The sequence below is a fragment of the Ammodytes marinus genome, assembly GCF_949987685.1.
Source record: "Ammodytes marinus genome assembly, chromosome: 2".
Classification (NCBI taxonomy): Eukaryota; Metazoa; Chordata; class Actinopteri; order Uranoscopiformes; family Ammodytidae; genus Ammodytes; species Ammodytes marinus.
The window spans coordinates 8677425-8690065 of NC_137231.1; the positions used below are offsets into that span (position 1 = coordinate 8677425).

A 12641-nucleotide genomic window follows, 5' to 3' on the forward strand; every position below is an offset into this window, starting at 1 on the left:
CATAGACACACACACATAAACAGACTGGGGTTGCTGCACTAATGTATGTTACTGATTCAAGATAACCGATACCGGTCAATATTTGCTGCCAAAAAATAAAAGTCTAAAAGCAGAAGTATTTAGAGGTGGAGTCAGTGAATCATGGAGATTTCTTGTTATCAAAAATCAGGAAATATATCCTCACGATCCGTTACCTGTCCGTACTATTTTTGCGCTGGGGAAAATAAATCTGGTGTTGTTAATACACAGCCTAGGCTCTTTAAACTGCTAGGTAAACATAGGGGACCCACCATAGCTAGCAACATCCCCGTTTACAGAGCCTAGGCTGTGTATGAACAATGGATGCTTTTTTCAGCGCACACACACACACACACACACACACACACACACACACACACACACACACACACACACACACACACACACACACACACACACACACACACACACACACACACACACACACACAGTATGGACAGGTAGCGGATTTGACGAAAAGTGCCTTTAATATTAAGCTTTGGTCATCTTGATGGCATCAATAATGTCTAGTCTTTTATGTGACTAATGAAGTAAAGTGGGGATTGGTGAAAGCTGATCTACATGCTACACCCCAATAAAACAAAAGTGAACTCCACATACAGTGGCCGGTGCACCACAGCCTGACCCCTTTAACAAGTGCACCCTCTGTGTCCTAGGATGGGTGATGTGGGCCCTGATGCTGTTTGACGCTAGAGGGATTTCCTGTGTCTGGCTCGGTGTCAGCGCGCATCCCTCATTTAACTGCTCCCTCCAGCCCAGCAGGCCCCCTCTTTGGGAAATGGCACGCTGGAGTGTGATGGATATCCTGCTTTAACTCTCGCTGTGGAGGCTGATAGTTTATGAGTTTCTCCCCTAATATACACACACACACACACACACACACACACACACACACACACACACACACACACACACACACACACACACACACACACACACACACACACACACACACACACACACACACACACACACACACACACACACACACACACACACACACACACACACACAGCTGATGCCACGGCCCATTTTCCCGGGTAATATTCTCTCACCCTCTATCTGTCCAACACCCTGACAAACAACCCCACCTCTAATAGCTATATAATACCACCCTCATGGTCAGAGTCTGATAGAGCATTAGCGTGCGATAATGAGTTTGTGTGTGTGTGTGTGTGTGTGTGTGTGTGTGTGTGTATGTTTGTGCGTGTGTGTGTATTTGTTATTAAGAAAGGGGCAAACTAATTATATTATTTAAAATCCAAAATACTTGTGATTATAGACTTATCAAACAATTTGTCTGTCTGTCTCACAACCAAACATTTCTTTGCTTTTCGCTCTCTTCCCACTCACTCTTCTCCCTGTCTTACATAAAGTAGAAGCTTACGTCTTGTTCCTTTAGACTGCTTCCCAATCTCCCACTCATCTCTTCAGTGTCTGTTGTTATCGCCATTGTCCCAGCGCTGGGACCTTGCCCTTATGTATCCACTCTCCTGCTCACTCGCTCGCTAAAGCAGTGCAGCACACGTTTTATGTGGCCTGGTATAAAAGTGTCAGTTAAATCCCCTAAAATATGATCTCAGGAGTCACGCTGGCATGACGCACCATGTAAATCTGACTGATTTTATGTGCACAATAAAGCAAGACGGACAGTTTGATTGGACGACCGCCAGTGCCGAGCTCCTTCTGCGCTCCGTCTGAACCCTCTCCTTTTCGATTGTATACAAGGACAGCAGTCTTTAGGGGGACATTTAGACTCTGCTGTTTACAACAGTCTAGACCGTTTATGACCAATATTTCATTTTTCTGTTTATCAGTAATGGTACAGTGGCAATTTTTCCTACAGAAGGGTGGGGTTGTTTTTCTCCCCTCAGTAAGCCTCTGTTGTAGCTCCAGTGATGGCAGTCAGCACACATTTAATCTGTTTTTAATTAGATTAAAGCGTCTCTTGCAAAAAACAAACAGGAAGCAGTCCTCTTGAGCCTCCAACGGGGCCAAGCAAAGGCTCCAATTGGCAAGCAAATGATAGTGCGCTTCCCCCTTCTACTTCCCTGGAATGGTCCTTGTTTCATAATTATCGCTTTGCTCAAAAACGCTCAAGATTTGGGGAGACGGGGGAAGGCGAACAACATGGTAATTCATTTAAAGAGCCCGATGCTTCCGGCTACCGTGGATTCCCAGAACTATTTCAGAACCCCACAGGGCGTCGTAGGAGGAAGAACTGATCAGGGGGGGGGGGGCAGCTTGAGGTTTTATTTGGAAGGGGTAGGGAAGATTTTAAAAAGTTGAGAAATAGTTTTGGAGGGCTGTCTGTCACAGAGGCAGTGAAGGGATTCAGAGGCACCCCGTTATGTCCTCTGGCAAACACAGGTGGATACATGCTGCCATGCGTCAACACACACACACACACACACAAAAACACATTAATTTGCAAGGACTTCATTCCACTAATGATGTGTAGAGCAGCCTCTCTCTCTCTGCCAGACCTCCTAGGAATAGCATTATTATGCAAACCTCTTTGTATTTCCAACAAAACACAAGGTGGTCCCACTTAAATAAACATCCAGCTCCCGTCATTTATTTTTATTTTTTTGAGTCCTCTGCTTATTACACGCCTTTTCATCACTGCTGTGTGAAACAGCTCATGAGGGGACGACGTGGAGTTAAAGGGTGTGTGTGTGTGTGTGTGTGTGTGTGTGTGCGCGTGTGTGTGTGTGTGTGTGTGTGGGTTGCAGCAGCTAAAATGTCAGCTGCACGCCGCAGGCTATTCACATAATTAGTCGCTTTTTCAGTGTTGTGCTGAGTTTTTACCACCAACAACGAAGGAGGGAAAGTGATTGGCATGTGAGGAGTGACAGGCTAGCTGTGGCTATAGCTGAGCAGGCTCAGTGGTGCTGTATACCAACAGCTGGGGTGGCAGAGTGGGACCAGGTTTTAGTCTCAGGTGCTGTGGTGAGGGAGGGAGGCAATGGAACAGAATGTGGACTGTGCAGTTAACATAGGAATACATTTAAGGAGATATAATGCAGCTGAATACGGTACATTGTTGAAAAAAAACTATAGAAAATGACCATGAAACGTTGCCAGTTGATAACTTACATTAAAACTATTATTTTTTGTATTACAATTCCTTACAATTGTATTACAAAGAAGACATGTTGTGGAAGCAAAATAGCCAAAACCTCAAAATTGACCAGGGCTTGAAACAAAATATATATGTTTTTCGCCACCAATGGTTTAAACAATGTTGTCATGCTTTGGTCCAAAATAAATTAAGTTCATTTTTACAGAGAACTGTTCTTAAAACTCCCCCGTCTTTCTGCATGAAGGGAACCCTAATGCACGTGTCACTTATCCCTTTTGCCTCTACTTGGTGCACCCACATGCAAAGTGGTTCAGAGCAGGAAACTGTTATTATACATAAATAGTTCTGGTAAAAAATTCCAGAGTAGCACAATTATATCTGATGTTTTGGTTCTAGGTTTTTGTCCACTTTTATTCATCCTTTACCTAGCTCAGATGGAACAGAAATATGAATCAATTAGTCACTCATCACACCTCATGGTACACTATAGCCTCATTGTCTTAGAGGGGGATCAGCTTCCCTCTGGACGTGATGGCATCCAGTGAGAGAGCATGTAGAAGGGATGGTACGCATTGCTATGTATGCACGGTAATATGTGGCATAAGGATGGTGACATGCAAAGAGAAAAGTAACCACTGAGGACACAAAGGGAGTGATATAAGGTGCCTGGCAGTCTGGATCCATGCATGTGATGATGAGTGGACGCTATGTGTCAAGATAGCAGAGAAGCCGTCAGTGAGAAGGTATGTGTGACCGTGCATGAGCATGCGATCCAAATGCTATACGTTTTCTATTCATGCTTGGTGTTTGGGAGCACGATTTGTTGAACGTGACATTCCATTTCCATGTGTCCCCCCCCCACCCTCAACTGTCATTTGGAATCTCACTCTGCCGTGAAATGTGACGGCTTTAGGCGAGCAAAGGGTACGCAATGGGAGAAACTGTGTGGAGCTTTTTTTCTCTGAACAAAAGGGTAAGTGATTCACCTGGGGCGCTCAACAGGCTGCAAGCTAGCACCAACTCAGCTGAGGGCAGAGGGAGTCAGCAAAGCCTTCACTACCTGGGTGCTAAATTCCACAGCTCTGAAAATAGGGAGAGAGTGCCTGTGTAAGACTTGCTTGGAATTGGGAATGGAGAGTAAATTATTCATGGGAGTTCTGCCATAACTTTAGGGTATAAAAGTAAAGACGCAGAACCAGCCAAAAATGTTCCCATCCCACTGGAGTTGCACTGCTCTGAAGAAAAAGACTAGTTGTTGGCAGCAGTTCAATGGCGCAAAGATGCTTTATCTTGACAAATGGAACCTTCTTCTTGAAACATATTTGCTCACTGCGGCAGGACGTTTTATATATATATATCGCCTTTGGGGCAAAACAATTGTTTATCTGGGCGCAGCTTATGAGCCATAGAGATATTAAGCGGAGGATTGGAAGTATCAGATTCATCCCATTGAGAGCCATTAAGGGAAATAGTTCTTCTTCATGTGACGGCGACAAAACCGCGGAGACAAACAAGTGAAATTGCAGCACTGTTGTTCCCTAATACCAGTGAGCATGTGACTCTTTCAGACTTCAAGAGCTGCGATGTATCAGCGACGGGAGATGACTCCCGATAGCAGAAACAGTCGGTGTTCATTGCACTACAAATAGAGACCTCCGGAGGGGATGATATCAAAGAGGGTTACACAATGCAATACATAACAGCGCACACTGGTGCAGTTTGTCAACGCTAAGATCCCCCCCACAAATTAAATGCTCGGCTCGCAAGACAAGGCCACGCTACAAAGTTGTCTTCTTGGTAAATGCTGCCGTCTTTTTAGATGGTGGGTTTTCGAGGTGAGGGGAGTGTGATAAATCTCCCAGGGATGGAGAGAACACTGAAGTGGAAGAGAGCTAGAGAAGAAGGAGGGGATTTTGTAAGGGGAGAGCGAGAGAGAGAGAGAGAGAGAGAGAGAGAGAGAGAAAGAGAGAGAGAGAAAGAGAGAGGGCTAGCTCACGGAAAGCAGCATGGACGCTTTTCGAATGCTTAGACCTTTATTCCTCAGTCACATTGCCCGTATAGTGAGATATGACTCATTAACAATATATATAGTGTGGTTGTGATCAATCAGCCTAACTGGAAAATACAAGCAACTCGACAAATAGATGAATCATGCTGGGAATAAGTCCTGCCAAAAGGAAACAGCATTCACACACACACACACACACACACACACACACACACACACACACACACACACACACACACACACACACACACACACACACACACACACACACACACACACACACACACACACACACACACACACACACACACACACACACACACACACACACACACACACACACACACACACACCGTTTCCAATGATTTCCTCATAAAAAAAATATACTAGTGGAGAGGGAGCTAGCTGGCCAAGAAGTAACATTTAAAAGGCAAATAGCAGTTTACTGGCGTGGATTGTGGAAGTTGTGCAGACATTCATGGTCAAATCATTCAATTATCAATTAGAATATCCTGGATGAACTGGCATAGAAATGGTGCACAGACATAGTGTGGTTGTGGTGATCTCCTGGCTTTTTTCGATTGCACCACTTTGAGGTTGTACATTGGTATTTCTTAGGCAACTACTCAATTGATTTTTAAGCGTGAAAACATTCGTGCCCCCCCACACACACAGGATGCAATGCAATATGATGAAACAATTACGATCCATTGCCATGCTACAGGCATACAACAAATGTGTTATTCTTAAAGCAACCAAAGACATGTTTTTACAAGCTGAGCTGTGTGTGTGCGCACGACAAGAAAAAAAAGGGCCAAATCCTGTCTTTCTCATTCGTCAAGGTCAAGTGAATCCTGTCTTAAGTGTCAGCAGGATCTGAGCACTTGTACTTATTAACCTTGGTTGTCAAAGTTCATTGAAAACACACCCACACACACACACACGCGCTCAGAGAGGATGTGAAGCTCTCCTGTACCGTGACCGCCGAACAAGGCTGCATGAAGAAAGTAAAAGCTAGTTCATTTGAGGCCCAGTTTTATCCTCTGAACATGAGTAACTGTTTCTGTAATCTTTCAACCTCAACCTCAGGAAAAGAAAGCTATAATTTTGAGTTTTTAATTAAGAATTCTTTCCTTTTTATTTTACTTTCAGAAGGAGGCAAGATCGTTACAAGCACGTCACACACACACACACACACACATACACACACACACACAGGGCCTTCCCCTCTCTCATCTATTGCTCCTACCCTCACCTGACCTTTCTCCAATCTAAAAGGGTTCACGCTTCGGTTTTAATTAGCGTCTGGAAAATTGTTTCATGATTTCAGGGGCTGCCGCACTCAGCAGTGGCTCTTTATATTGAAATGCATCTTTTTACACTTCATATTTACTTGTGTGTAACAGCCTCCCCCCTCCTCTCTCTCTCTCTCTTTCTCTCTCTCTCTCTCTCTCTAACTCTCTCTCTCTCTCTCTCTCATTGTGTGCCTGTGTTCTGGGCGGAATGAATAATGCACAATCTGGACTTCTCTGATGTATGAGCCTGGCTGATACAGGTTGCCTTTCGGGGTGAAACTGCACCAACAAACAACTCACTTAATCAATATGGGACAAATCGGCCACATCATCAACTAAAGGGGCCGATCACAGCAACTGAGAAACTGTCAAGACAAGTTCACCAGGAGGCAAAAAGTCAGGACTGATTATTGAAATATAGTGAGTATAAGTCTTTAAGTGCAGAAGGCATTCATGTCTGGTTCATAATGATTGTCTGGGTTAGAACGTGTAGGCCCTCTCAACCTTTAGACACACTGATATTGGACTTTTCTGATTAGATTTTGACTTTCAATAGCTTTATATTGTAGCACTGCCAAGCTTGTCAAACCGACTTTGTAAACAAACTATTTCCCCATATCTAATTCAATTTGTTCCTAAACTAAAACCACTTGGTTACGGTTAGGGAAAAGGCTATAACATGGTCATGGTTTTAACATGAAACCGGCTGTTGGAGGAGACATTTGGGCCAACCACAGTCAATGTTGCTAAAGTCAGTTGTCGCTGTGGTTACGACAAACCAATGTTGCATGTGTGCAGACCAGAATGAACCACAGTCTAGAGGTTTTGCATTGGGTATAACAATAGAACACTACTTTCACTTTTCCTTTTTTGGACCATTTACTATTTATGAATTACTTTTTTTTGTTTGGCAACCTCATGGTGAGGACAACAAGACTACTTTGAGAAATTGCTGAGTAATAGAAATAGTCCAGGACAAAGAAACAACAGGACATTTTACAAACCTTATTTTGGACTATTGAAATAAAACAAGATATAACAGAGAGCCAGGCTAGCTGTTTTATAGTTGTTAGTGTTTAAGTTAAGTTAGGCTCTGGCATCATATTCATTTTACAGACAGGAGAGGGGTATTGATCTTCTAATATAACTAGTAAGTGAACAAGGTATATTTCTTTAAGGAAAAATGTCATACGTCTAGGTTACAAAAGCCAAAATTATGAGAATATAATTTTATATTTATAATAACAATGGATAAAACAACTGTATGAAATTAAAACGGGGTCACCCGCAGATAAATGTCACTCAACTCTGCAGTTGCCTCATGTTGATTTTACAACATTTGGCAGCTAAAGAGATGGATATTTTTTCTCAGGGTATGATGGAGACAGGAGTGAATGTCAGGTATTGCGTTCGTCTGGTGTCAAGAAAAAATAGGACTCAAAAAATCGATGCAAACATTGATCTGTGTCTGCCGGATGTGTAAATAAGCCAGTGCACGCCTGTTTGTCATCCATAACAACTTTATATGGCGATAATGATGTACGTGTGTCAATATTGTGTTTACAGCTTGTTCCTCTGTTCTCATGTGGCCATAAAAAATACATTAACAAAGCTTTATAGATGTTCAGAATGTTGTCCTTGTAATAAAGACTGCTGGCATTAGCCTTGGAAACATGTCTCAAAATGTGCTGCATTCAAAAGAGTTGTGAAACTAAAAATACCCATTAGGCCTGGTTGTCTTGTCTTGTTTACTCTTTCGTCCGTCTCCTTTTTTTTTTTTTTTTTTACACTTAAAAACACACACACACACACACACACACACACACACACACACACACACACACACACACACACACACACACACACACACACACACACACACACACACACACACACACACACACACACACACACAAAGATTAATCATTGCCCGCCGTCAGATCCAGCCCGGTCCCGGCGTTGACCTCCCTCTGGCTGACATGAGATCAGGACCGGGATACACATGTAATCTCCCATATCTCCCTTAACATTGGCCACCCGATGGGAGCTCCTCTCTCTCTCTCACTCTCTCTCTCCCTCCCTCGCTCCCTCTCTGTGTGCAAACTATCCACAAATGACCAGGGGATGTGTGGGCTATCCGCCGAGGCTGCAAGTACATGCCCGAACCCACACAAACATACATTTCCATAGACAAACAAACAAGGCAGCCCAGGTGACTTTTTATGGTCTGGCGGTCCCCAGCACTTTAGTCCCCCGGTGTTTCCCCGCGAAAGGGAAAAAGTCATAAATGTGCTTTAAAAGTCAATGTGGGGCTTTGCTCTGGCGATTAAGCTTATTATCCGTGCCCCTCGCCGTTGTTTTTCGCCTGTGTGTTGAGCTAATAAACGCCAAATATGATTTGTCTGTCGGTGAGCGAGAAAACGCTGAGCGCTCTTTCTCTCCGACTCAAAGCCCCACACACACACACACACATTTCAACGGTGCATGACATTTAGGCCTATAACGATAATTGCTTTCTCCGGAATTCGGAACTCCGAAGGGTGTTGTTAGCACATTGTGTTACGTAATCGCAGCACAATTGTAAGCGCTATACAGTTGCAGCATGCCAGCTTGGCTTGGCTTTTATCCATGAAAAACCCAGTGAGCAGGAAAATATTAATTATCATCCTTGGAGCTCATCTGCTTTTCCTTTACTTTGTGAGTGATTAAAAACAAAAAAAAAATTGGAAAAAATCGGCTTAACTTGGAAAAAAGCAAAGCAATTAACTGTGATCTAGTTTAATGAGAGCCCACTTTGCTATGTTAATGTGGCTAATTATCAGTCAAACAGGAAGTGGCAGTGACTTTGAGTGCCTGCCACTAGACAATGATGAAGGTGCTGATGGGTAAATACCACAGAAGAGTGTGCATTAAGTGCAGGCAAATGCCACAGACACCGCTAGACAGATGGACAGCCAATAACACACGCGCACACACACACACACACACACACACACACACACACACACACACACACACACACACACACACACACACACACACACACACACACACACACACACACACACACACACACACACACACACACACACACACACACACACACACACACACACACACACACACACACACACACACACACACACACCTTTCCACAGAGGAGGGTATTATACCGACTCACACAAAAGCAAACATATTCTATCACCGTCTGTATGCGCCGATGTGTGTGCTGCATACTAATTTGCTTTTATGAACGGTACAGAGCCAAAAATGCAAAAAGCAAAGAGAGGATGCATGAGAGAGTGCACACACACACACAGCTATTCACCCATGATGAACCAGTTGCAGAGTCTGGGGACATAGCTGCTTCACGGAGGGAGTATGCCATGTTACCTATGCCAAATCACTGTTCACTATTCTCTGGATATATTCAATAAAAAGCACACTCCCTTGAACTTCAGGACCCAACAGCAGTGCATTCAACTTTTCAAATAACAGCAACAAAAATATTTCTATACAGCTTTGTGTGTTGCCAGACGTATACACTTTATGCAACATGTCACCGTTATACAATGAATCCTCACCATGCTGCAGATACTGCACTATGGTTTGTAGTTAGAGTTGGGCAATATGTTGTGAGATGATTGAAACGAATCAGCAATCAGCTGCATTTTTATGACAGCTATATGGCCTATCTGACTAATGTGGCTGACCCAAATCAATAAGCAGACCTTCTTTATGGCTTGATTACAGTGAAGGATTTAATCAATGTGATGGATTTTTGTCAGCCAAACACTAACATTTTTATCTAGAGATCTACTGAATTAAAACATTCAAAATGGTTTATTGTCACGATATACACCAACATATGATTATTTTCATTATGGGGAACCTTGACATTTTGGGAATACCATGTTAGTTAGTAAGTCAGTTAGATGAGAGTACTGACACCACTCCTATGTCTGTAGCAGCTGGTTAGCTAAGCTAAGCACAACGAGGAAAGCAGCTAGCCTCTGTCCAAACAGGGTGTAATCCTACCAGTGTTCAATCGACATCATTTTGTACATGAAACATCAGACAATTGTGGAAGCATTTGTAAAGCTCAAGGTGACATCTCCAAAGGTCTTTTTACGGTAACGGTTTATCACCCAAATATATTCAATATACAATTAAGTAAAACCAGCATATGCAATTGAGAAGGCAACACCAGACAATAATTGGAATTTCAGTGTGAAAAATGATGCACAAGATTAAAAGATCATCTAGTTAGTAGCCAAAGTTTCCAATACCCCGCAGGGTTCAACATAACTTTTTTTTCCTACTGGCCCGCCGGGCCAGTGGATCCGAGTTTTACTGGCCCCTTGTATATTTTCACTGGCCCTGCACACACTTTTTTTTTCTTCATAATTTAGTGTCAATAATTATAATACCTGTATTAGAAAAATAAAGAAAGATAACCAGATCTAAAGGGAATATCTATACTGTAACAGTATAGATATTCCCTTTAGATTTGGTTATTTTTCTTTTAGTTAATTATATGAAATGTTGATATTGCTCATACACATAATATAAAACCAGGCAAACATATTGAATTAGAAGCCTACAACTGAAAGTATGTTGAAAGAGTCGGCCAGTATTTTAAAGTCCAGTAGTTTGATTATTGTTTTTATTCTTGAATTTGGGCAGTTTAATGAATAGTTCACCTGCAGAAGTCATGTTCAAACATTAAAAAAAAATAAGAGATGAAGGTCTGATCATTTTTTGTTGTGTGGTAGGCTGTTTTTATTACTTTCTCTATATGCATTAGGGATGTGAATGTGTCGACCGAATGACCGGTTTTCCACTTGCGCTCAAGTTGACTTTAAAAATAGAATAGAAATCCGAAAATCAGTGGGTTATGCCGTTTTTTTAATGGGAGATTTCACCGTGTATGTGAGTTCACGTCTGGTCGTGAGCGCGCTGCAGCAGTGTCACTTCTCCATGAAGTGTCAGCTTCACATAAGAGTCCGGTGTGGGACCATTTTTTCAAACTATTGATAAAAAACAATGCAGTGCAAAATATGCAGCATAAGTTAAACGCCCGAATCCTAGGCTCAGTAGTCACCAGTCACCCGTGAATTATAGCTGAGCACAATGCAACGGACAAAACAAAGGATGGCCTTTATCTACAAACTTGACAGAGATCAGATTACAATAACAGGCCTCTTTTTTTATTGCCTTTTGTGTCCCGGCACATTGCTGCGGTATTTAACATAAAGACAGCTCACAGAGTTGATGCTCTCACACACTAGCTGCCAAACAAATTGAAGGCCACCACCAATCTAAATGACAAGGCCAAATCCACCCTCACCAATACACCTGACCTGCCTCCAACCAAACGAATCACACTCATGTCTACACCAGTGTTATTGTCCCAGACCTAGGATTTCTCTCTACTCTCTTGCCGTCATCTAAATGAGTCATGTTATTTCCAGACTATCTTTCCTCTGGGACATTCTCACTCTTGGGAGTTGCGGCGTTAACAGAGAGCTGCTTTGCTTGACAGGCGAGCCCCTACCTTTTGACGGCTCTGCGCGCTTGGGCAGATCCAACGTGTCGTAGTTTTTGTCGTTCTCACCGTTTTTTCTGCCTGGATAGAGGAGAGAAGAGAGGGAAGATGATGTGAGTATCATACGAGAAGACAACCGTAGTATTAAAAAAAAAAAAGACAATGTCGTCGACACCAGGGTTAGACCGATATGGGTTTGGAAGGCTGCAAATAGCTTATATTCTGTGTCTATAAAATTGAACCATTTTCAAGTGTTCGAGTGTACTTTCTTTAAGAGCCGCCAATTCAGAATCGATCTAATCCAGGTCTAAACGTTCACCCACAAAAAAAAAACATGAATGTTTGCATGGATACACAGTACAGAGAGCTAGAAGCTTGATGTGTTCAAACACAGACATAAAAGCAACACTGCTGGCTATGCAACACCCATTTGTTTACAAGGATGAATGGCAAAAACACACAGTATGAGCACAGGAGGAGACCACACGCACACATATACCGGCGTACACCTTTCTTTCCCATGTGTAAAAGCAGCACTTCCTGAGTGGTCAAACCCCTTGAATAATGCAGTGTAACAGTGGAGATGGAGTAGGAGGGGTGTGTGGGTGATTGCAGCTCAGTCGGCTAATGGACGTGTCTCACATGCACATGGACATGCCCAGGGGA

At 42.9% G+C, this 12641-nt stretch overlaps 1 protein-coding gene across 2 annotated transcripts in view; it reads right to left on the bottom strand.

Annotated features, from left to right (window-relative positions):
• Positions 1 to 12641, bottom strand: part of arvcfb (ARVCF delta catenin family member b) — a 123752-nt gene that overhangs the window by 29521 nt on the left and 81590 nt on the right. For both annotated transcript variants that reach the window (XM_080037599.1, XM_080037598.1), the window contains one exon: positions 11985 to 12056. In XM_080037599.1, the coding sequence (XP_079893725.1) occupies positions 11985 to 12056 (72 nt within the window). The remainder of the gene's footprint in view (positions 1 to 11984; positions 12057 to 12641) is intronic.